The 27,183-nt window shown below is 35.9% G+C and overlaps 1 protein-coding gene across 4 annotated transcripts in view; it reads right to left on the bottom strand.

Annotated features, from left to right (window-relative positions):
• Positions 1 to 2,725: 2,725 nt before the first annotated feature.
• Positions 2,726 to 27,183, bottom strand: part of NCKAP1 (NCK associated protein 1) — a 116,229-nt gene continuing 91,771 nt past the window's right edge. For all 4 annotated transcript variants that reach the window (XM_002712325.6, XM_051848379.3, XM_008258817.5 and 1 more), the window contains 11 exons: positions 24,424 to 24,642; positions 24,109 to 24,239; positions 23,742 to 23,839; positions 20,193 to 20,286; positions 15,029 to 15,111; positions 14,513 to 14,593; positions 10,872 to 10,965; positions 9,035 to 9,151; positions 8,337 to 8,446; positions 4,585 to 4,674; positions 2,726 to 3,655 (listed from right to left, as the gene is read on the bottom strand). In XM_002712325.6, coding sequence (XP_002712371.1) covers positions 3,539 to 3,655; positions 4,585 to 4,674; positions 8,337 to 8,446; positions 9,035 to 9,151; positions 10,872 to 10,965; positions 14,513 to 14,593; positions 15,029 to 15,111; positions 20,193 to 20,286; positions 23,742 to 23,839; positions 24,109 to 24,239; positions 24,424 to 24,642 — 1,234 coding nt within the window. In that variant the 3' untranslated portion in view covers positions 2,726 to 3,538. The remainder of the gene's footprint in view (positions 3,656 to 4,584; positions 4,675 to 8,336; positions 8,447 to 9,034; positions 9,152 to 10,871; positions 10,966 to 14,512; positions 14,594 to 15,028; positions 15,112 to 20,192; positions 20,287 to 23,741; positions 23,840 to 24,108; positions 24,240 to 24,423; positions 24,643 to 27,183) is intronic.

Here is a 27,183-nt window from a genome sequence, read left to right as displayed (position 1 = left end):
AGAAAGAAAGACAGACAGACAGACAGAAAGACAGAAAGAAAGGAAGACAGACAGAAAGACAGACAGACAGAAACAAAGAAAGAACACTCCAGAGTTAGACATACTAGATCTAGAATGTAAATGGCAGCAATATGTTCAGTTGATACAAGAATTAAATTTTAGAGAGTCTAGCCTTATGGTTAAGATATCTGGCATCCCATTTCTGAGTTCTGGCTCCTGTCCCCAGAATTTCCTGTCAATGCACACCATGGAATGCAGCTGCAGTGGCTCAAGTAATTAGGTTCCTGCCACTCACATGGAAGACCTGGATTACATTCTTGGCTCCTGGCTCTCCACAGTCCTGGCTGTTTCAGGGGTGTGAACCAGTGGATGGGAGCTCTGTTTGTTTCTCTCTCTCTCTCTCTCTCTGAAAAAGATTTTTAAAAATACACCTAAAGCAAGTTTCAACATTCATAGATATTTTTGAATTTTCCTTTCAAGATTCAACAGAATCAAGTTAAAAAAAGATTAAACTTACAAAATTTTGAACAAATCTGTTGCCACAAAGAAAGTGATCACAGTAAATCTTAGGAATGGGGAAGGTTTTTTTTCATCTAATTAGAAATACAGGCTAAACCCATTAAATTAAATGATGATCCATGCTGTCATTTCAAGTGCCTATAAAGGAGGAAAATAAGATGTAAGAAGTTACTACTTGATCACAATGCTTCATCCTTACTACTTTAAGGATTACTCACAAAAGTCTCAGGAATAATATAGTTAAAATCCTACAAAGGCAAGTAAAATGGGTATGACTGCATGCTAAATTAATCAGGTCACAGTTGATTGCCTGGTGGAGTTTGGGATTGGGTTAGAAGATCCGATAGTATATAACAGACCTTACCATTTTCAGGCATTATCAGGATTCATGTTCATTTCCTTATTCAGCAATCTATGTTAGTTTGGATTTGTGAGCTCTGATTATAAAAGCAAAGAATAAAGAAAGGAAGTAGGCAGATCAGAAAAGACTGAGAGCTAGATCTCAAATAAGAGGATGTTAGAGGGGGCCTTGAGTTTTCCTTATGACACAGACACTAAGTAGCCTATGTGTGACTTCTCATGTATGCCTAGTTAGTGCTTGCCTAATCGGCCCTTACTGCCACTGTTCAGCCCTATGCTCACTTCTGGTTCTTTCTCATCCTTTAGGTATGAGCTTAAATGGTTTTTATTATAGGTGTCTTCCCTTATGATTCTCTAAAAGCAGTGCCCTATCAACTCCTTCACTGCTTTCTATACATTTCCTTAACACTATCACAAGTTTGCTCCTTTAACATTAACCACAATTGAAAAACAAACCCGACTGTGAAAGGGAGACCTTCTATATTTCTCTAACCATTATACTGCAGCATCTAAAAAGATTGGCTGAATTGAATGGATAAGTAATAGGAAATAATTCTGAGAAATATCCTAGGGAAATGACAGATCAAGTTCATCAAGACACAGATATAAGATATTTATAATAATGAAAAACAAGAAATTTCCTAAACATACAAATGAAATTGTCAAATTAGTTAGAATATTTGGAAGCATTAAAAAGACTATTAGAGACCTTCTGCTGTTATTGAGTGAAATAATTAGATTACAGGCCACTGTGTAGGGATGATAACATTACTGTAGAGAAAATAACAAAAATATTATGTTGTAGTATGAATTCAGTCAGAATGATTAGATGTATGTGAAAAAATTTTAAATGAGCAAAACTTCAGGTGATTATGAAAGGGTGATTTTTTTTTGGCCTACTAGAGGTTAAATACAGTTTAATTACATCCTTTTGCATATTACTCCTAAGTACACAGACTCAAATACCTACTCTATCTCTCAGGATATCATTGCCAACAAAGTAGTAACTACTCTAGGATCCTAATACTACTATGAAGCATACAAAATTAAATCTTAGTTTCAACTATTCATATGGATTTGGCTATTTCAGGTTGGAATGATTCCATTAAAAAGTTTCCCTAAAAAAAAAAAAAAATCCTAGTGGACCCACTGCAATTTGTGACAAACAGTGACAATGATTCCCTGCTTTAAATATACACTTGATAAATCATACCATAAGAGTAGTATGATGATCTGTGGCATCTCAATCATTGCATTATCCACAGCTGAACAAAGAAAAACACTGTAACTGAGTTTACAGCAGCTTTTTGATCTCAACACAAGTTACCAGTATATAAGAAGCTGTGAACAACAGCTCTTTATAATTCCCAGATACAAAGCTGTTGAGAAAACGACTTTACAATGCCAATCAAAGAGCTGAACATCTGTTTGGTTTTCAAACTAAATGAGCTGCTTTCCCCTCTATGCCAACCACTAAGCAACAGGCCTTCTATGTATTTTCCATTCACTGTTGACTGATTTACCAGTTCTCAACAACATTCTCTTCAGGATAATTTAATTTTTTCTCATTCTTTTAAATAATTCTCTCCATTCTGGCAGATACAGTTAGCGAGCTGATGGTACATAATTTTTCTTTTAGTCCTTAATTAAAAAAAAGTCACATAATTTTATTTCCTAATTTTTATGTTTTTTTCCTGTGAAATATTTGAAAATAAACAAATAATATAATAGTTGACCTGTTACCAAATGTTGTACTTAAACATTCCCAAATCAGTTTATTTTAAACTAAAAATTTCATATTATTGAATAAATTTCCAAAGGCTTTAATTAAAGAAATAATTCAAAATGTGATACAGTCTAGTGTTTATTTTATGTTATGGCAGGTACACTTGAATTTCAAAAATTTAAAACATATAAAAAGTGGTTAGGGACTAACATCTGTATCAACAGTTGATAAATGTCTACGATTGTTTATTATACAGCAGGGTATAATGGTAGTGCTAATGCCAACAGGGCACCATGGAAGTTAGTCTAAAAATTATCACTAGGCTTTATACAAACAACAGCATATGCTGCTGTTTTAGAATTTTGGGACATGATCTGCTTCTAATGCTAAGCAGTCCTTTTAACATTTTGAATGTTATACAGTGTTACAGTATTTAGTTTGGCAAATGTTTCAAAATAAAATAGAAATGTATTCATAACATCACAGAAATGCACATCCAATTTTGTTTTCAATAAGAACCATAGGTACAGATCAGAACTCTTTCCTATATGAAATAATTTACACACAGATGAATGCTCTAATATCACTATCTAAAATAATCACTAAATACAATTCTTTTTCAGAAATAAACAAGCAAAGGGTATGTTTTTCATTATCAAATATCAAAAAACATGTAGATAATGTAGGCTTTTCAAACAAATGATACTCTAAAATTATAGGAATGATTTCAGTGAATTCAGAGAATGTGCAACCTAAATCAACCAAGTATATTGTAGTACAACCATATTAAGAAATCAAAAATCAGAAAATACACCATGAAAGAAATTTATAATCCACAAAACTGTTTTTCAGGCCTTAAGGTAAAATAGCTCCACAGTTTACAGATAAACCGAGGCAACAGAAATGCGTGCTTGTCTTCAATAAGCAGGTATTTTATGCAGAAGATGTAACACTTTGTTTGTAGACAGCATGGTATGCATTTCTCAGCAAGACATAAGGAAAACAAGATTCCAAAAGATCCATTGTCAGGAATGGGGATTCCTGCACAATCTGAAAAATTCCAAAAATGCATGGAAATTTAAGTTACTTATCATGGGAACATTTACTGACAACCAAATTAGGTAAAAATATCTATACTGTTTCATTAAAAATTGACAAATTATTTTCCTTCTACTTTAAAATCAAAAATATTAATGTGCCACAGTGAATTATATCAAAATCCTTGAAAAATGTTACTCTTTGATAAAATCAATCACTCAACAGAACGTGTTGAGTACTTTTATTGTCCTTAACAATGTAACAGATAAAAGAGAACATAAGGATACTGAAAATGTGGTCCATATCAAAAAGTTTAAGTGGGGTCCCTAGACTAAGCTAGAAAGCAAAACCAGACATAAGACCAACCATAATTAAATAGCAAGTTGTAAATTCTAGATGAGTTCAAAAAGGAAGAAAGATTAATGTACGACAGAGTAATCAGAAAAGATTATCATGAAAGAGATTTGCACTATGGGGACACGCTGGTCATTATGATGGACACTGTTCTCTGCAGGAAATGGACATGACTCTAAGTGAAGCAGAGCCTTATGGTAGAAAAGAGTGTAGGTGCTTCATAGACAGTGGGCGTAGAAAATTACAGGAACTTACATTTGATGAACAGTCGGAATATTAGGAAAATCAGAAAACTAAAGAGAATCAAAACGTATATACCAGGAAAATACAAGGCCCAAATGTTCTCCAACAGGTTGAAAAACTACTCATAAAAGAATACTTCATAGTTAATGCTCAACTTTGATTTTGTTTGCTAATATTAACATAAATATAAAATGTGGGGGATGTCAGTTTTTTTAGCCATTTTAAGAAAGTGTATAGGCTGGGTGGAGTGAATACAAGAAATCAAAAACTAACTCAGCCTGCCAAGAAAAGGCAGTCAGGAATGGCTCAAACCTTTTGTCAGTAAAAATTAAAATGAGACTTACCATGTCTAGCAGTAAATAAACAGACTCTCTATTTCTTGTTGTAGTTTTATCTGTTTCTTGGCCAATTTTCAGTAGACTCGAGGAGGCAAGCTTAAAAGTACACATACATATTAAGTGAGTTTTTAATGAAATGTTCATCAGTTACTTTTTTATTTTCAGGATGATTCAACTTCCAACACATTAATTATTAGTGCTATAAATAAAATTATGAGCAATTAAATAAGATGTCTAAACAGTCAAGCAATAGTTTAGAAAGCATTAAAGGATAGATTCCAAGGAAATAAATGTAGTAAAAAAAATTGATCTTTAAAATTTTTTTTTCAGAACAAGTCTCTCGTTAAAAGTATTCAAACTTTTCCTCTTTCCAATATCTGCTGTTAAATAAACAGTAGTCTTCTTTTATCTGACCTTTTGCTTTCCGTGGTTTATTAACAGAAGTCAACCTCAGTCCAAAAAATATTAAATGGAAAATTCCAGAAACAATAAGTTCTAAATTGTGTACCAAGTAGTGTGATAAAATCCTGTACCATTCTGCTCTTTCCAGCCAAATTATCCATCTGTTGTGTATCCATATTATATACACTACCCACCCACCCATACTATATATGCTTTCCACCATTGGTCACATACTTTTGGTTATCAGAAAACTGTCCCCGTTTTGCAGTGCTTGTGTTCAAGTAACCCTTATTTTACTTATTAATGGCTCCAAAGAGCAAGTGTGGTGATGCTGGCAATTTGGATACACCAAAGAGAAGCTGTGATAAGAGAAAAGTTGAAAGCTCTCCAGTTCAACAATGAACAAAAAACATATGCTAAGGTTGCTAGGTCTATATTAAGAACAAATCTACCCATAAAGTTATCAAGAAGGAAAAAGAAATTTGTGCTAAAACTGCAAAAGTTACGGCCACACTGCATGTGAAGCGCTTGGTTGACATGAAAAGACATTTAATTTGGGGGAAGACATGAACAGAAAACATGTTCCAATTGATGGCAACATATTTCACCAGAAAGCACTGAGCCTATACAAAGATTTGAGCAAGAAATTCCCTGATACCAACCATTTACTGCATGTAAAGATGGTTACACAGATTTAGAAATAGACTTGAACTGGAAAAAAAAAAATTACTGGACAGAGCTGCTGCTACATTTTGGGTAGAGCTGAAGAGGTTGATTATGGAGAAAGAATACCATTCCTCATTAAAGTGCAAAGGTAGCACCAGAGCTTAAAACATGGAAGAACAAAAGAACTCCGGTACCATGTGGCAATCCTGAAAGGCATAGCAATAAAATCAGACATAATATGCAAAGACATGCTCTCAAAAACAAAAATTATCTGCCTGTGTTCTGATAACATAATCATAAAGTGAGGGTGACAGCCATCTTGTTTATGGAGTGGTTCCATTAATGTTTCAAACCAGAAGTGAAAAAATAAGAGAAGCCTTCGAATTTAAAGTCCTACTGAAAACAGACAAAGGACCTGAATCTGTTTGCTTTGAAAATGCAAATATTATAGTTGTATTTTTTACTTCCAAATACAAACTCATTGCTTCAGCCCCTTGACTAGGGCATTATTCAATCTGTCAAAGGCGCATACACTTGCCTTGTATTTGACTGCATTCTTTACCAACTGAGGCAGCCTAATCTGGACATACACAGAGTGCTGGAAATCATTTGCTACTGTTTAGGCAATAACATTCACCTAAGCTACAATGGATACATGAAAACGAGAAACTATAAATGCCTGCTGGAAGAACTTATGAAGTTATGAATGATTTGACAGGCTTTCCAGAGACTGATGAAGACGAAGACAAACTGGTGGCACGTCAACATGTCTGATAAAACAGAGAAAGAACATACTGATAGCCACTGAGAAGTGTCAACAAATGAGGAACTGGAATACAATGTTGAGTTACCTAAATAGGAAGATGATGAAGATGAAGAAACTAAAGCAGAATTAGCAGTGTAGATCCAACCGAAAGATGCTAAAGTGTTTCAAACTGTACACTTTAAAGGACAGAATTAAAAGGACTATGATCTTTGGATGGAACACAGCAAGAAAGTCATCACTTACATGAGCACCAAAGGATTATAATCTCTGTAGCAATATTTGGATGGGTTAAAAAGAGATAACTACTTCCAATAACAATATTATTTCAAAATATTTTGCAAAAAGGGGGGGGAGTACAATCACTGACAGACTCCTGATCTCAATTATCATCATTATCATGGTTCAATGATCCTCCTGATATAGCATCATCACGTCAACAAAAGCCCAATGCAACAACTACAATCCAATACCTAAATCACTCACTTCACTTCATCTTTCATCACTGTATCATGTCACATCATGAGGAAGGGTTAGTACACTACAATAAGATATTTTGAGAAAAAGATAGTTTATTATTTTAACTGTTCTATTTTATCATTAGTTACTGTTGTTAATCTCCTATTGTTCCTAACTTATAAATTAAACTTTATCACAGGTATGTATGAATAGGGAAATCAGTATATATTACGGTCATTATTATCTGGCTTCCGGCATCGACCGGGAATCTTGAGCATATTCCATAAGGATAAAGGAGGACTACTATATTTCTTAATTGCCAAAATGGAAGACAATTTTACAATGAGTTTGAAATTATAGGATTAGGATTATGGATTAGGACATTAAATCCTGAAAAAAGGAAATAAAACAAATGGAAAGAAAAGAAAAATTTTAATACTGTTTTCCTTGAAATAGAAGTTATTTTCTTCTCATTTACCTTTAAAGTCATTTTCTCCTACATTTACTTTTAAAACAAAAAAATAATTTTTTAAAAAAGCTAACAATATTTGTAGCTGAAAAAGAAGCAAATATTGTAGAGTTCAGTATGCTAAGGTACATTTTTCCTTAAATAAAATATGGAAATAAAGGATACAAAGAGGGGCCACAGGAGTTGCGGTGTAGTGGGTAAAGCTACTGCCTGAAACACTGGGATCCCATTTGGTGCCAGTTCATGTTCTGGATGCCCCATCTCCATTCCAGTTCCCAGCTAATGGCCTAGGGAAAGCAGTGGAAGATGGCCCAAGTGTTTGGACCCCTGCCACCCACATGGGAGAACCAGATGGAGTTTCAGGCTACCAGCTTTGGCCTGGTCCAGTCCTAGTCACTGTGGCCATTTGGGCAGTGAACCAGTAGATGTAGGATATCTCGCTCTCTCTGCTTTTCAAAATAAAGAAACAAATTAAAAAAAAAAAAAAAGAACTACATTAACATAGAAACCAAGAGTCATATTTTTATGAGGCTAGACTTAGCAGTACTCTCTTGGTAGCAAGCAATAATTTTTATTGCTGAGTTTGTCATCATTAGTGGTCTTTTTCCAAGTAAATGGAAATTAGTCAAATACATCTTTTTCAAAGGAAATATTCTCTATTTGGTTCAATTTTCCCTTTTCAAACTCTAGGGGAAAAAAAAGGTCACGTTGCAGAGCTCCAGAGAGGCGGGGAGAGGCTTCTGAGTCTGCAGGGAAAAAATTAAGCCTTGTTGCTTAATTTTAATGCTTTTGCTTGTCCCTCTCTCCAAAAGTACTCAAAAAAAGTTAAAAGGAGACTGAAACTCATTTACTAGAGAAAAGAATTTAAAAGCAAAAATATCATTAGAGGACACTAAATAAAATGTAAAATAAATGACATTTACTCTATTGTAACACATGGTTGTGATTTTTAGTTTTCTTTATAAAATGTCGTAAGTTTTGTTACTTGATTATACATACGGCCAAAAATTCTTTAAGGCGGTCTTCAATGCTTCCTTTGTGAATTGTAAACAAAGCTGCTGCGATCTGGTTGATGGCTTTGGCCAAGCAATGTATATTGTTGCAGTGTCCTGAGAAAGTGCAAATAAGGTGGTATAGATTCTGTATGACCCCAAAATATCAAATAATACATAGCAGGCAAATATTTAATGACTTCACAATCTACATAAATAGAGACATGATTAGAAGCAGAGCTGGGGCATCAACTGACTTGCCTTCCTTTTTCACAAGGAATGGTGTTTTCAGTAACTGTATAGTATGACAGCAACAAAAGATCATATCTATATTAAACAGGCAAATATTTTCAAAAACCCCTAAAAGAAATCATACATGTTTTACAATAACTTAGAAACCAAAAAAGCAATGCTTGGCTGCTTTACAAACATTTTATCATCCACTCCTTAATATACCTGAATTAGCTACTTCCTCACCATTCTCTAGCACATATACACATTTAGGCAGATGTGATCTCACTTACATACATGTCACAGATCAAGAAACTGGGGCCTAGAGAAACAGACTACCCCAGGTTACACAGCTAGTAAGTGGCAGGATTTAATCCATATTTTATTATGAAACAGCATCGACTACTCAGAAAGTATCTACTATTCCAAAATCAATGGTTTGTCCATTGCCCAAAAAATTTTAAACCATATTACCTTCTATAGCAGGGCTGTACTGAGACATCACATTACTGGCTAACGTTGGCAATGAAACTGCTACAAAGACCATGAGGAGGCAGGCAATTTTATATTCTTCTTCTGGACTAATGTTTTCTAAAGGAGAAAATTTAAGAATTTAAGTCTAGGTATGTCTTGAAGATGAGCCAAAGACAAAGCAAATTTTTAAATAAAAATTATTTTAAATCACTTAAAATTTAGTATTTTATTTAAAAATAATAACATGAAGGATTTTATTAACACTCTATAGAACTGATCACACTTTTGCTATAAAAATATATAATTAAGTAGAAATACTATATAAAAATTTTTGAAGTCCATACATTGTTTTTCAAAATATTCATTTTCTATAAATTTTTGAAGACCTCTCATATGTTACTACAGGCTTTCTCACGCATATTTCAAGGACACATTAATAAATAGTTAATATTGTAGGTTACAAAATATAGTTAGGATTAACTGGAATCACAAAATTTCCTAACAAAATGGGTAAGAAATTATTTTACAATAAAAATTGACTTACTATGGCTCAGAAAATTTATAAATTATTCTGCAAAATAATAATAAATAAAAATAAATCCTTAGTTTATTTTTGAAAGTTATAAATATTATGTGAATAAAAAATAACCAGCATCACTTCGAAGCTTTTAGTACAAAACCCTTTCTAAAATATTTATTGTAACATGTATTCAAATTGTGTTGTCTAGGCACTTGACTTCTTGTCTGCTACCTGGGAACTTTTGGTTACCCTACTCTTCATCATCATATAATTAAGAACTGAATGTAAGAAAAAAAGATAGAATATACTTTAAAAATTTGATTATAAAAAATGCAGCTGTAACAAATCTACTAATCGTAATAATTATCTGTGTGACTATAAGCAATATACTGCATGAATGAAGAAACAAAAGACATTAAATAAGAAAAATGAATCAAACAATGCTCAAGGGACCAGTGGAAGAAGAAATTTTAGTGCCATAAATAGATGAACTGCTATTTATATCACAGTCGAATCAAAAAAGAGCATTCCGGTAATATATTTCAAAGGACTATCCCTAACAATAACCAAATGCTTAGTATTACATAACAATAAACAGACTCTATGGTGAATAAATTCAGTCCCATTAAAACAGAACATCCTGTTCTAGATACATTTTTTTTGCTATCATCTGGACTGTATCTAATCAGCTTACAAATGCTGTTATCTTCTCCACCTTAAAAACATCCTCTTCTGTTTACCTCTGCCTTCAGTTATAGTATTTCTTTGCTCCACTTTTCAATAAAACTCTTTGAGAATTGTCTTATACCTAGTATCCCAATTTCTTTTCTCCTATTCTCCTGAAAAACTCCACTGACACTGATTTTTGTCAGCATCGTTCATTAACTACATAACTGGTCATTGTCTTTCTACTTTCTTGGATATTACTTACCCCTAATTTTTCTTCTACTTCCATAGGTCCTTCCTTACCAATTTCTTTTTGGTTATTCTTCCTCTTCTCCTTAAGCTCTAAAGTTAGAGTGACCCAAGGCTCAGACCTTAATCCTCTTCAGGGATCCAGCTACATACACTTAATGGCCTCAGAGGACTGAGCTATCATCTGAAAGAGGACTGTGCTATAACACAGCCCACCAAGGGCAGTGATCTTTGTCATTCCACACTGATGCTCCAACCACTCCCACCACCATCCCACCTCCCCAAAAGAGAAAAGACCAATACAAAGCAGGTATTTGAATAAATGGATAAATATCAGACTTATACCTATGTAGTCCTGATAATTTTAAGGAAAAGTACTACATATTTACTAACACATTTTACCTGATTTTTGTGAGGAAAGTGCTACCACCAGGGCAGGATCAATTTCACAAGGTAACCCAGCAGCTGATGATAACTCATACACATTCATTGCAACCTGTTAAGAATTAAAGAATAAGAGGTAGTCCAACAACAAATTTCTGAGAATGTTCACTTTGGTAGATTAAAATTTGCTGTTCATATCAGAATTGATCTGTAAGACTACTATAAAACTCCAGGAACTTGGCTGAAGCAGGGAACTACAGAGCAAATAACTTATACTGAACAACTGATTCAGTACTCCAATGTACTGCTAGCTATAACTTCCTGCTGTGAGGCCAATGAAAACATACATACCTTCTGTGACAAATTCCAACAGAATTACTCCAGAGTTATTTTTCATGGAAGTATGGATTTAAAAAAGTCACAGAGATGACTAAGTGAACAAAAATAAATCAGTATTACTGTACTTACTTTTATGTCCACAGTTGTTTAATGAAAAACTATGATAAAATACCTAATTATATAGTATGTACAAATACGAGAAACTACTCATTACAGCAGGTTTTTAAAGAAGTGTTGATTTGAAAATCTGATAAAGGATTTTCTAATGACTAAAATAAGTTTTCTATATCACATGTGGATTGCAAGTATTCTATTAATTCTGGTTGTTTAATATCATAGTTAAAAACTAGCTACAGGGCTGGAGTTGTGTGGAACAGGTAAATCCACCGCCTGTGACACCAGCGTCCCATATAGGTGGCTGGTTTGTGTCCCAGCTGCTTCACTTCCAATCCAGCTCCCTGCTAATGGCCTGAGAAAAGCAGCAGAGGATGGTCCAACTGTTTGGGCCCCTGCCACCCACGTGGAAGACCCTGAAGAAACTCCTGGCTCCTGGCTTCGGCTTAGCCCAGCCCTGGCTGTTGCGGCCATCTAGGGAGTGAACCACCAGATCAAAGATCGCTGTCTCCCTGTCTCTCCCTCTCTGTGTAACTCTTTCAAATAAATAAATAAATCTTAAAAAAAAAAAAAAAAGCTACATAGTATCAGTGGTACATACCTACATATCTATCTACCTCTGATACTGCAACAACAACAATCAAAACCTCAGTGTTAATAATACCTCAGAAGATAAACTGTACAGGTTAGAATAAATGAAAACACATCATTAATTAAGTTCTAGATAAGGCATGTTTATGATCATTTCAAATACAAAAAATTAAAATGGATCATAGACTGAAATCTAAGAGCCAAGTATATAAAATTCTCCTAGGAATTATAAATCTTCATGACTTTCAGTTAGAGTAATGGCTTCTTAGATATGACACCAAAAACTCTAAGAAGAAAAAAAATTAAAATCCAATTTAAATAACAGCAAAAAAGAGCTCTGAATAGACATTCCTTCAAAGAAGATGTATAAACAGCCAACAAATACATGAAAAGATGGTTAATATCATTTGCCATCAGAAAAATGTAAATCAAAATACTGAGATACCACTTCATACCCACCAGAATGGCTATAATAAAGAAGACTGACTTTAAATATTATCTGTAAAGATGTAAAAACATAAACAATCTTATAGAGTGATGGTGGGAATGCAAAATAATACAGCCACTTTGATAACAGCTTGGCAGTTCCTCAAAATGCTAATAAGCATATACTTTCCATATGACCCAAAAATCCCACTTTTCTGATATACCGAAGAAAAATGAAAACAAATGGCGTCACATAAATCAAACACTGAATGTTCAAAGCATGAATTTGCTGTTTTTAAGAGCTAAAAAGTGAAAACACATTCATAACAAAGAGTGAATAAACTGTAGTATATCCATATGATGGAATATTCAAAGCTATTTTTAAAAAATGAAGTACTGACACGTTTTAACGTGAATGAACCTCAACAATGGTATGCTAAGTTAAAGAAGCTAGTGCAGAAGTCTACACATGGTATCATTTATCTGAGGGTCTCAAACCAGGTAAATCTACAGAATGATTAGTGAGTGACTGCTTAGAACTGGAGACTGGGAGAAAAATGAGAATGACTGATAACGGGCATAGCTGTTCTTGAAACATGAAAATGTTCAAAAATTGATTGTGGTGGTGGTTTCATAGCTCTTGACTACACTAAAAATCACTGAATAGTAAATTTCAAGTAAACATATTTTATGACAGGTAAATTTTCAGTAAAACTCAAAACAACCTGTTAAAAACATAGCTTGTTTTAAAAACAAAACAACGAGTACTACCGAAAGTTCTCTGCACAGATTTTTTTTTTAAATAATATATTTTCACATTAATTTGAAAGGCAAAGAGACAGAGGGAGAGATGGAGAGAATGGGGGTGGGGGTAGGTGTGGAACAGAGATGTTCCATTTGCTGGCTCATTTCCCAAATGTCTGGAAATAACCAGGGATGGGCCTGGGCAAAGATGGGTGTCCGAAACTCCCATGTGGGCACACAGACCCAAGTACTTGATCTGTTGCCTCTCAGGATGTATATTAGCAGAAAGCTGGATTGGAAGTGGAGGAGCAGAGCCAAGACTTAACTCCAAGTACTCTTTAGCTAAAGGGATGCAGGCATCTTGAGTAGCCTCTTAACTGGTTAGTTCACAGATACATTTGGAAGTGGGAAAAGGAAGGAACAAGTGGTAAACAAGCCTCTGTAAGTCTGAGCAGCACCAATTTGAGAAGTGACTTGAGTGCTCCACAAATGAGTGACTCACATTATATTTTTCAGTTTATGGGAAACAGAAAATAACCTCTCTAAGAAACATGAAAGCTGAGACTATATAGATATGTGTCCTGATATGTTATAAACTACTTCTGGTAAATCATTGTTGGGATTAGATCAGTGGCTAGATTTCATGGCTCAATAAATTATAAAACAAAAACTGACTCACACTAAGCTGCCAACCTTCTATCTTTTTTTTTTTTTTTTTTTTTTTTTTACAGGCAGAGTGGACAGTAAGAGAGACAGAGAGAAAGGTCTTCCTTTGCCGTTGGTTCACCCTCTGGTGGCCGCTGTGGCTGGCGCACTGCGCTGATCCGAAGGCAGGAGTCAGGTGCTTCTCCTGGTCTCTCATAGGGTGCAGGACCCAAGCACTTAGGCCATCCTCCACTGCACTCCTGGGCCATAGCAGAGAGCTGGCCTGGAAGAGGAGCAACCGGGACAGAATCCGGCGCCCCGACCGGGACTAGAACCCGGTATGCCAGCGCCGCTAGGTGGAGGATTAGCCTATTGAGCGGCGGTGCTGGCCCTCTTCTATCTTATATTAACTAAAAAAACAAACAAATTTTTATTATAGCTTACAAACAACAACCTTTTCTAAGAATAAATATTTCTTTTAATATCACTAAAAGAATTATTTAAAATGCTTTAAATTAAAAGCTCATCTTTTTCATTCTGCTTTATGACCATGAATAAACAGTTATCAGTTTAAAGAAAAAAAAGATTTTTCACTAATTTTATATTGTTAAAGGTGAACAAGGGAATGCACAGTTAGTATTTTGGTGCTCTCAAAGAAATAATTTCAAAGGCAAGCATGCTAACTGATCACTGTAAAAAAGAGACTTTATAAAAGTATAGGATTTATTATATCTCATTTCTTGTGTAATCTAAATTTCATTTTAGACATGATAAAATCCAATCAGAAGTTATATTACTACCTTCATATCAGTTTCCCTTGGAATGTGATCCTTAAAATCTTCAATTGAACTTACAAGAAAAGGAATGTGGTAGGACAAGACCTAGGCAGGACAACAAAGAAAAATGTAGAATTATTTTTAAATGCAACCCCTAAGTTTATGTAATATTACCATTTGACTGATTCCAGTTTCCATAAAAGTTATTTTACTTTATCTATGTTCATGTGATTTTTCTCAAGTACCAAGATATATGAAATGGAATGTATTCAACGTGCAATCAAGTATATTCAAAATCAAAAATGCTTCAACAGCAAAAGTGAAACAGTAATGCAATAACTAGGCCAAGTTACACTATTCACATGTCTATATCAAAACAAAATCTGAGTTTAATTTCTATATAGTTTATCTTCTCCCATGATAAAAACTCAAATTTTAGTTATATTAATACCCGCTATAAATTTAAGGAATGACTTCTGGTTTCTGGGAAATCAGAAGTGATTTTCTGAATATAAGCATGTACTTGTAATAGTTTCTTACATCTCTGAGTGCTTCTTGTGCCAATGATCGGAAGGATAAAATCACACCAATTATTGTCATCCTCTTCAAGACACTGTCAACAGCTAAATTCAATAGAAGTAGGGGAAAAGAAGAAAAAAGAATGAATGAACATTATTATATAGAAGAATTATATGGAATGAATTCTATATTAATCTTGGAAAAAACTCTCAGTCACAAAATTTCCATGATAGAAGATGTAATTAATAGAAACTTGATTATAACAAATGATTAGTGGTAAAGGTATTGAATACTTGAAGTAATACTAGTTTACTTCAAATGGAGTATACTATGTTCTTTTAAATAGGCTACCCAGTTCATCAGAATCTTGAAGTAATCTTTCACATAGTCACCTGTATAAAAAGAGGGGAAGAAGGTGGGAGGAAGAGATCAGGGGAGAAAGAAGCAGCTCAGTGGAAACAGCTCAGAAACTTACAGATGCTAAATTGTTTAGTTGCTAAGGTCTTGAGCAAATAAGGGAATAATGACTATTTAAACTACAAGCAGTTTTGGTAGCACTAGGTTGCTAAAGCCCATGAATAGATTTGATCACTTACATATTGCTTAGAGAGCATTATTCTAAAAATTATGGCTATGTATTTAATATTAAAAATCATTTATTAGAATTAGAAGGATAAATACTTTCATATTTATAAAGCCAAACAAACATTAAACATTTCCTACATAAAAGGCACTATACTGGGTAATAGGAATACAAATGTAAATAGAATCATGATCTACACCTCAAATAGCAAACAATCTAAACAAACTGTCAAGAAAATTAAGAAAATATTAGCATTTTTATATGATGGGAAAATATATATATCAGTATATATGTAACAAACTGCAAAGAGGTATATAGAAAACTGCGAACTATAGTCAGTGAGGAAAAGGAATGCAGAGAAGTGTTCTGCTTTTACTTTTTGAATCTTGTGCAGCTTGGTTAAATTCTGACCACAAGCATCTTTCATTAAACCTCACAATCCAGGCATAATATAAACTAAAATGCGATGGAAATTAAAACAGCAGTGTTAACAAAATGACACAAAGCACATTTTTATAAATTCTACATGAGCGGAAACCAGTTATATTGATTTTATCTACCCATAGCACTCAAGAGACCCTGATATTCAGCAGGCCAGCAGGTGTTCAATGAAATGGTAATTCAAAATCAGACTATCCAGAGAACAGAGAAAAAAAATGAGGCTGAGAAAAAAATACTTCTTATGAAAATGTCATCCGATTTGGCCATAAAGAAGAGTAAGAAGAGAAATGAATTCCATGGCAGGAAGAAAAAAAAAGTAAATAACAATTTCATAACAAAGCATCTCAGAAGAGACTACTAAAGTATGAAAAAATAAAAAGTAGTATGATATCATCATTTGTTTTCCAAAGGATGTTCCCCAGAATTTATTCAAAGATTAACAAAAACTGTAACAGGCAAAACCTTTTGACCACTGGCACCTCCCCTCATCTCCCAAAATTTCCATTATCTTTCCAAGGAAAAAAATTTAAAAAAAGTAATTTAAAAGTAAGTTCATTTTGATGTAAAAAAATTTGGGATCTATGCATAGTTTTGAATAAGCATTTCCCTTTTTTATTTATTTTTATTTATACTGATTTTTTTAATTTATTTGACAGATAGAGTTAGACAGTGAGAAAGACAGAGAAACGTCTTCCTTCCGTTGGTTCACTCCAATAGCCGCCAAGGTGCTGTGCCGATCTGAAGCCAGGAGCCAGGTGCTTGCTTCCTCCTGATCTCCCACGCAAGTGCAGGGGCCCAAGCACTCAGACAATCCTCCACTGCACTCCTGGGCCACAGCAGAGAGCTGGACTGGAAGAGGGGCAGCTGGGACTAGAATTCAGCGCCCATATGGGATGCTGGCGCTGCAGGCGGAAGATTAGCCAAATGAGCCACGGTACCGGCCCTCGCGTAATAAGCATTTTCAATGAACAATTTGAAGGTAGTTTGTTGAGCTGAAAATGTCTATCACAATGTTTCTCAAATCAGAATCTCCTGGAAGATTTGTTAGAACACAGCTTGCTCCAGCCCCACAGCTTCGAACTTGTTAGAATATTCATTCTAACAAGTTCGAATATTCTAACAAGTTCCCAGGTGGTGGTGTTGGTTGCTGCAGCTGGTTCATGGGCCACACTTTGGGAAACCCTGATCATGCTAGCACTTGGCATGAAACATCTGGAGCTGAGCAGATAAAGTTAAGGATGAGTATTTAACACTAACTGGGAAATAAGTCTGAATAAAATTTCCACGATAAGGTTGCAGAGTAAGAATCAAAGAGGAGAATATCACAACCTGACATTACATAAAAAATGAGCCTCCCAACATGAGTAATAAAGCATAAAGATAAAAGTATTGGCAATTAAAGAGAATAAAATTTCAACATGGAAGAGAATAAAAATTAACATTACAGAGAAATCAAGTAGAATGAGAACTGATGAAAGAGAATCGGATTTTGCAAATGGATAGTCACAAACTGTTTAAGAAAGGTTTTAGGAAGTGGCAGTCAAACCTGCTACACTACAATGTTGGCCCCACTCACAATAGATACTATTAATAAATTGTGACTGTTTATCTTTTTAAAAGAATGTATATGTTGATTATGAAAATAAAAACTCTAGCTTCTGAATATGGAGTGAAGGAAGCACAAAGAAGGGGATCAAAGGCAAATAATAGCATTTTGTAAAACAATTTAAGTGAAAGAGTAGTTCCTTCCTCTAAATAAGTGACTCTCAAATTAATCGTTTGTTTTTCCAAATCACAAAACAGATTTAATAAATTCTATTTTAAGACAAATTTGATAAAATGGGTCATTAAGAGTCAACAATTTAGATTTTGGTTTTGGTCAATCCTAACATGAATCACCATTAATTATTATATACAAAATTCAAGTTAGCAGAATCCAGACAAAGGACTATGGATTTTATTTTGAAAACTCGAAAATTTTGTTTAAAATTTCCATTTTGATTTAATTCTGCAAACAAGGTATTGAGCATTTCAGTGCAGTACTTGATCTAACCAGATGGTACAGTTAAAAAAGTTATTTGCTGATAGGAAAAGTTAAACAGGGTTAAGGCTAGCTCAAATAGCTGAATGAATACTCAAATGAGTATTAAAAATAGAAGACAAGGGGGGCACTAATTGCTGGTTCCAGCTCCTCTGCTTCCAAAACAGCTTCTGGTTAATGCATTTGGGAGGGAGCAGAAGGTGTTACCAGTGAGTAGCTTACTGCCATACATGTGGGAGACCTTGGTGCAGTTCTTGCCTCCTACTTTCTGCCTGGTCCAGCCCTGGCTGTTGAGCATTTGGGAAGTGAATCAGAGGATGGAAGATATCTATTTCTCTCTCTCCCACATTCCCTGTCATTCTGCCTTTCAACTAAATAAAACTTTTTTAAAACATACGAGAAACATAAAAAAACTTTTTAACAAAAGACTGAAAAATTGAAGTAGATAATAAGACAAGAAACAAAAGGTCAAAAAATTCCTATTTATGAACAGTCCTCTTCCTTGAAATACTATCCAATCAATCTTTTCATTTTCATTTTTCTATTTTATTTTTAAATGTATCATATAATAAGCACATCTCTTTTCCATTTTGGTACATAGCTCTACAAACTTTTTTCTTTTTTTTTTTTTTTTAATTTATTTATCTATTTAAAAGGCAGGGTTACAGAGAGAGAGAGAGAGAGGGAGAGACAGAAAGAAAGGTCTTCCACCCACTGGTTCACTCCAGAGCCAGGAACCAGGAACTTCTTTCAGGTCTCCCCCATGGGTGCACTTGGGCCATCTTCTGCTGCTTTTCCAGCACATTAGCAGAGCTGGATCAGAAGAAGGGCAGCCAGGACACGAACCAGCACCCATAATGGGATGCCAGTGCCAGAGGAGGCTTAACCTACTATGCCACAGCACCAGCTCCAGTTCTACAAACTTTAACTTACGTAGATTACCACCATCACTACTATGGTAAAAAGCTTCATCACCCCAAAAAGCTTCCTCCTTGTTTTTCTTTTAACTGTTCTAGAAGGTAATTTTAGCAAATTGTAAATTTTTAATTCTAAAAATGATTTACTTATTTGAGAGGTAGACAAACAGGCAGGAAAGAGAGAGCTCACATCCATTTGTTCATTCCAGAAATGCCTGTGAAGACTGGGACTAGCACATGCCAAAACAGAAAACTCAAGCCAGGTCTCCAACATGGGTAGCAGGAACCCCATTTCACATGAGCTACCAATACTGCCTCCCATGGTGTGCATTAGCAGGAAGCTGGAGTCAGGAAGCAGAGCTGGGTTGAACCTAGGTACTCTGATATGAATGTGGATATCTTAACTGCTATATGACATGACTCTTAAAAATACTTTAATACTAAAGATCCACTGTTATTTCACAAAATATCTCCTATAATCAGTATCAAGAAGACAGTAAAAATAAAAATAAAAAATCAAGTTGTAGGCTCACATTTCCATGCAACAGAATACCAGTTAATAAAAAAGAACAAAGTATTGATTCATTAGACAACACAAACAGATGAATTTCAAAATAATTAAGCTAAGCTAAAGGAGTCAGAAACAAATCAATCTATAGTGACAGATACCAGATCAGTGGTTGTCTGGATTTGGAGGCTGGAAGTAGAAGACTAACTACAAACAGAATGGAGGCAACTTTCTCAGGGAATTATTCTATTTCTTAATTATGGTGATTGTTACATGGATGTATACATTTGCCAAAATCCATAATGTTGTTCACTTAATGTATGTATTTTATCATATGTAAAGATATAGGCTCAGAAGATAATTCTCCTTTAGTATGTAGATTTAATATACTAAATTTGATAGATTTATGAACTAATTGATAATGATACTTGACACATACTATAAGTATTAAAGACTTGACACATTCCATGATGATTAAATTCACTAAATCAAATATTTAATGAATATTAAATTGATCAAAAAGTTATAAACCAGATAAGCCATATACTGAAACTACACACTGAAAAGATTCTTTGAGTACATTTTCTAGTTATTTTCATAAACTAAAGAACATTTTTCATAACTTACTACTTGTATGTTATAAACACTTGAGTACCAAGATCTTCTTAATGTTTACCAGTTTATGAGTTACCCACATGATAATCTTTTAAAGAGTGCAGCCATCTGGTCTGGTTTGTCAAAGCTGGTCCTCATCTGTGTTAGCACATCAACATTCTCTACCACAAGTTTCTAAAAAAAAAAAAAAAAAGAAAGAAAAGAAAGGAAAAATTCTAGGTCAGGCACAGGCCTCCTATTAATGACATATAAGCATATGTGGAAATTAAAATATGGAAAGTAGGAAACACAAGTCATGAAATCCAGATGCTCTATATTCTTTTGCTGCTTCAAGAAAATAACTTTAAAATTATTTACATAGAATTAGTGTTTTTCTTCTGTAGGCAAATTCAAGAAGGCGGCATGCAGGAAAAAGCAACAAAGGTGAGAACTTCCACTTTGACCATGGCCTTGTCTAAAAATTATCAGAGTCAGTGAACTCAGGGGGCTTCCATAGCCTTGGCAGCTCATGACAAGAGCCTAGGTTGATTACTGATGCCATAAACAAGAGTGTCAATTTGTTAAGTCAACAACAGGAGTCACTGTGCACTTACTCCTCATGTAGGATCTCTGTCCTTAATGCGCTGTACATTGTGATTTAATGCTATAACTAGTACTCAAACAGTATTTTTCACTTTATGTTTTTGTGTGGGAGCAAACTGTTGAAATCTTTACTTAATGTATGCTAAACTGATCTTCTGTATATAAAGAGAAACGAAAATGAATCTTGAAGTGAATGGAAGGGGAGAGGGAGTGGGAAAGTGGAGGGCTGCGGGTGGGAGGGACGTTATGGGGGGGAAGCCATTGTAATCCATAAGCTGTACTTTGGAAATGTATATTCATTAAATAAAAGTAAAAAAAAAAAAGCAACAAAGGTAAGTAATAGGATAAAGTATCACTCCTCTATTTAAACAGCATAGAATCAATTAAAAGTAGATACTAAGGTATAGAAGGCAACAAATTTCAACCCAAACAAAAATAGCTTTCTAAAGTTAATGTTAGCCAAAGATATTTTAGACAACAAATTCATCACTAGATACATAAAATCACAAAGAGAATAACTTTCCAAGGTATGGCAACACTTTATGGGAATTACATTATAACAATATATACCAAAACACATTCTAAGAATGTAAGCTAGAGGCTGGGGCTGTGGCTGTGGTGTAGCAGGTAAAGCCACCACCTGCAGTGCCAGCATCCCATATGGGCACCAGTTTGAGACCCGGCTGTTCCACTTTTGATCCAGCTCCCTGCTAATGCACCTGGGAAAGCAGCGGAGGATGGCCCAAGTGTTAACTTCTTGGCATATTTAAACTCCCTAATTTTTTTTTTTTAAGATTATTTATTTGAAAGGTAGAGTTACAGAGAGAGAGAGCTATCAAGATCAAGATCTTCCATTTGCTGGTTCACTCCTCAAATAACTCCAATGATGGGAGCTCAGCTGATCTAAAGGCAGGAGTCAGAAGCTTCATCCAAGTCTCCCACATGGGTGTAGGGACCCAAGGACTTGGGCCATATTCCACTGCTTTCCCAGGCATATTAGCAGGGAGCTGGATTGGTAGTGGAGCAGCCAGGACTCAAACTGATGCCCACATGGGTTGTGGGAGTCACAGGCAGCAGCTTAGCCCACTAGGCAACAATGCTGGTCAGGAGACATGGGCATGTGGGGGAATGAATCAGCAATAAGAGCTCTCCATCTCTCTGCCTCTCAATTTTTCTTTTTAATTGTTGTTCCAATTTCTTTCTTTTTAAATTTACTTCAAAGGCAAATTTACAAACAAGGAGAAAGAGAAAGCAGAGAGAGACACAGAGGTCTTCCATCCATTAGTTCACTTCCCAAACTGCCATAACAGCCAGTGATGGGCCAGGCTGAAGCTAGGAACAAGGAGCTTCATTCATGTCTCGCCCATGTGGGTATAGGAACCCGACCACCTGGGCCATCCCCAAATGCCTTCCCAGGCACATTAGTAAGGAGATGCATCAGAAGTGGAGCAGCCAGGACTCAAAACTGGCGCCCATGTGGGATGCCGGCACTATAAGGCAGTAGCTTAACCCGCTACACCATAATGTTAGCCCCTTGATTTCTTTACATATTTGTTGAAACACTAGACATTCTAAAGACACTTCCACCCAGATTAAAGGGTATAAAAGACTCCTTAATAATAAAACTCATTAAGACAGTAATAATAGATACAAATTAAAAATATGAATAACTCGGGGTAGAAGTTTGAACTTGGTCAAAGAAAAACACTATGATGCAAGAGAATGATGGCTTGACCAAAGACAAGAAATAGGAGGAGCCGGCGCTGTGGCACAGCGGGTTAACACCCCGGCCTGAAGTGCTGGCATCCTATGTAGCCGCTGGTTCGAGACCCAGCTGCTCCACTTCCCATCCAGCTCTCTGCTTTGGCCTGGGAAAACAGTGGAAGATGGCCCAAGTCCTTGGGCCCCTCCACCCACGTGGGAGACCTGGAGGAAGCTCCTGGCTCCTGGCTTCAGACTGGTGCAGCTCCAGCCAATTGGGGAGTGAGCCATCAGATGGAAGACCTCTCTCTCTCTCTGTGCCTCTCCTCTCTGTGTAACTCTGAGTTTCAAGTAAAATAATTTTTTTAAAAAGAATATTTAGAAAAAAAGAAATAGGAGTTGCAATCTCCTTTAGCAAGCCAAGTCATCTCTGTAAGCCACACATTTTCTCATCTATAAAATAGTACTAAACTAAAATGGCACTGAAGGGCCTCACTAGCTTTTTATTTTTTTTTAAAGATTTATTTATTTGAAAGGCAAAGTTACAGAGAAGCAGAGGCAAAGAGAGGGAGAGAGAGGGGGGTCTTCTATCTGCTGGTTCACTCCCCAGTTGGTCTCAATGGCTAGAGCTACGCCGATCCAAAGCCTGGGTCTCCCATGCAGATGCAGGGGCCCAAGGACTTGGGCCATCTTCCACTGTTTTCCCAGGCCATAGCAGAGAGCTGGATTGGAAGTGGAGCAGCTGGTACTCGAATCAGTGCCCATACGGGATGCCAGCACTGTAGGCGGCAGCTTTACCTACTACACCATAGCACCAGCCCTCTCACTAGCTTTATTTGTAATTTAATTTTTGAAAATTCTATCCTTTGTCTACTTGCTGGTTTTAAGAAATTAATTATAAGCTTATATATTTATTTGAAAAGCACAGTGACAGAGAGATAAGAAGGAGAAAAAGTCATCTTCTATCCATTGGGTCACTTTCCAAATGCCTACAACAGCAAAAGCTGAGCCAGTCTGGAAGCCAGGATCCAAGAACTCCACTTGGGTCTCCTACGTGGTAGTAGGAACCCAAGTACTTGCACCATCAATTGCTGCCTCCTACTACCTCCAGCAGGACACTGGATGGGAAGCAGAGGTGGGACTCCATTATGGGATGCAGGCATTCCAAGGGGTAACTCTACCTGCTGCATCACACCACCTGCCCCCACGACTAGCTCTTGAATTTCATTGACATAGTGACATTTGCACATCAGGTTAAAAGTAATTAACATCGTAGGTTTGTTCAAAGTCCTGAGAAGTTCTTCAGGAACTTATGAAAAAGTTAAAATAGAAAGAGTCTGTTTTACCTTAAGTTCAGCAACTTGTGATGAAATATGCCACATAAGGCTTTCGCTCAGGAACTTCATCCCATAAGGGCCTAGTAGTTCTGATAAAGACCTCATTTCTGAAAGGGAATGTAATTAATTTTATACTTTTGACAATAAAAATTTTTAAGGAATAACAAAATACTGAAACATTCAATCATAGAAATTATTAATGCAAAGTCCTGGGACAAGTCTCTAACAAAAATTATAACACAAAATGCAGAAGTAATTCAAATAATGTGCAATTATGCGGGAAAGTGAAAACAGTCACAACAGAACCAAAAATCAAAATAATCAAAATAATAGCAAATGGATCGAGTTTTCTGCAATTCTCTAAAGTATTATTCACCTGATATGTCAGAATATTCCTCTGCATTGAACGTTAATTCATTTTCTGTAGGTAAGTTCACAAATGCTTTCATTGCAGGGAAATAAGCTATATGACCATTGCTGACTTGTCTTAACAAAGTTTCCAAATACCTAGAGAGAAAAGAAAATTCATAACCTGGAGAGATTATTTAATTCAAAATCAGTTATATCCTTGAATATAGTCTTAAGTTGCCCAATAACACAAATGAGAACTTTTCTATAAAAAATAATTTTCCTAAATAGTTCATTATAAAGAAATTTTCTATCACTTTGTATTTCTAAATGTGTTCCTTACCAATTTGTGTATAGACTTGTAATTGTTGGCTCTCCATGACTGTCTAAATGTTGTGTTTGTTGAAGAAGAACATTATTAAATACTCTTGTAATATCAATCTGCACATAGTTTTCTATTGACTGCAGTACGGTCATATATGCTCTTACACTTGTTAGAAGCTCTGATGGTTTTGCAATTTCCTGTGTAGCTTGATTATACATAGTCATACCAACAATTGACCTAGGGTAAGAAGGAGAGTAAGAAAAGAGCTCTGACTTTTCCATTTATGTAAAACAGCCATTCAACTCACATATAACTAATACTAAGTAAGTAATAATAAAATCAAACAAAAAAATAATTTGCTGCAGAGCCATGAAATTACTACTGCTCTTACTATGCGATCCCAAGAAACAAAAGAATATTTAAAAATTACAATGAAATGGGAGTAAAAATGATTAATCACAGTTTAAAAACACTGGTAACAAAAATGACTAAAGCATAAGGATAATTTTAGACATTCCTATAATGTGGTAAGTTGTTTATAGCAAAGACAAGGGACGCTCTGGTTCATATCTTGAACTCATCTAAACTGTTATTTAGGCTTTATGTAAATTAATCACAATCAGTACATTTAATAACCCTACCATGCAGTAATTATCACCATACTTCCACAAGTGAAAAAAAAACTAAGGCTCAGAACTTGAGCAAAATTTTATTTGGAAGTGGTATCATCTAAGATTTGACCTCAAGTCTTGACTTCCAAGTCCTGACTTAGTTCTGCCTCTCAACAAACTGTATGATAGTCAAAACAAAGCAATACACAAATCTGCTTTTTATATCACTCACAGTATATAAAATATAGTTCTATTTATATATATATCCCAAGAAACTGTATAAGCCAAAGAGAATGAAAAATTTTGTAAATACCATCCTAATTGATCTTGTTCTACACTGCCCACCCTTATTTCACCTTAAAATTCTCAAGTACTAGAAAGATCTGACTTGTATTTGTAAATAAGGATCATTAAAGATAATAGACAAATCTCATCACCAGAAACAGAAAAGTCAACTCATGATGAAAATTGCTACCCCTTGTATTTAGTCCCTGAGTCCTAAAGCTGCACTGAAGTGATCAGAAAAGAATCAACCCATTAGTACTCACAAGCTATTTGTCCTGCCATAAAAAAATCTTTCCCAGGACTGGCACTGTAGTGTGGAGGGCAGGCAGCCACCTGTGATGCCAGCAACTCCATTTTCAATCTGGCTCCATGCCTTAGGCCTGGGAAGGCGGTGGAAGATGTCCCAGAGGAGGCCAGGATGAAGTTCCCAGCTCCTAGCTTCAGCCTGGCTTAGTCCTGGCCATTGTAGTCATTTGGGGAGTGAACCAGCAGATAAAGATATCTCTCTCTCTGTAACTTTACTTTCAAATAGATACATCTTAAAAAAACCTTTCCCAGGTAAACTATTATAAATGTGCACTAAATTGAGTGTTAGATCCTCAGTTGAGGATCCTCAGTTGAGAGGCAAGTGTTGTAACGTATTCTGCCTGCGATGTTGGCGTCTCATATGGGTACCAGTTCAAGTCCTGACTGCTCCACTTCTGATCCAGCTCCTTGCTAATTGCCTTGATCTTGATCATTAAGTAATGCGTGGTAAAAAGAACATTTGCTGGCCGGCGCAGCGGCTCACTAGGCTAATCCTCCACCTTGCGGCGCTGGCACACCGGGTTCTAGTCCTGGTCGGGGCGCCCGATTCTGTCCCGGTTGCCTCTCTTCCAGGCCAGCTCTCTGCTATGGCCAGGGAGTGCAGTGGAGGATGGCCCAAGTCCTTGGGCCCTGCACCCCATGGGAGACCAGGATAAGTACCTGGCTCCTGTCATTGGATCAGCCCGGTGCGCCGGCCGCGGTGGCCATTGGAGGGTGAACCAACGGCAAAGGAAGACCTTTCTCCCTGTCTCTCTCTCTCACTGTCCACTCTGCCTGTCAAAAAAAAAATTTGCTTCTCCATGAATTAACAGACCAGACTGTTCACAGATGAAAAATAAGGTAGCTGTAAACCAACTGGGCCCTGGGCCTGACCTTACACCCATCCTACCAAGATGACAATAACAGACCAGAGCACAGGCAAAATGTCCCTTTGATATAAATACTGGGGCATCCTGGGTTTTACTATCAAGTTGGACTGCCTTACTAAGGAGAACAAAAGAAAATCTTTGTTAGACATCAGCCTCTTCTCTAATCAACTAGGGTTTTTATAATAAAAGGACTTATTTATTTGAAAGAGTTACACAGATATTAGAAAAGACAGAGAGACAGAGAGACAGAGAGAGAGAGAGAGAGGTCTTCTATCCATTGGTTCACTCCCCAAGAGGTCGCAAAGACAAGAATCAGTAGCTTCATCCAGGTCTCCCACATGGGTGGCAGTGTCCCAGGTCCTTGGGCAGTTTGCTGCTGCTTTACCCAGGCCATTAGCAAGGAGCTGGATCAGAAGTGGAGCAGTCAGGACTTGAACTGGTACCCATATGAGACGCCAACATCGCAGGCAGAATACGTTACAACACTTGCCTCTCAACTGAGGATCTAACACTCAATTTAGTGCACATTTATAAAATGACCTATTTTGTTTTCTGATTGTTCAAGTCTTATTTCACCAACTAGAGTCCCAAATTTTATACTATTTTATTTCTACTTATACTTAACACACTGTTAAGCACATGGTGCAAATGCAAATATTAGTTGTTAGTGACTACAGAAACTTCTGATAAACTTCTGCAAAATTTTC

This window comes from Oryctolagus cuniculus, chromosome 3, assembly GCF_051225735.1.
Source record: "Oryctolagus cuniculus isolate XC-2025 breed Fujian yellow rabbit chromosome 3, ASM5122573v1, whole genome shotgun sequence".
Lineage (NCBI taxonomy): Eukaryota > Metazoa > Chordata > Mammalia > Lagomorpha > Leporidae > Oryctolagus > Oryctolagus cuniculus.
The sequence above is the reverse complement of the archived record's forward strand: the minus strand, read 5'-3'. Positions and strand labels throughout refer to the sequence as shown.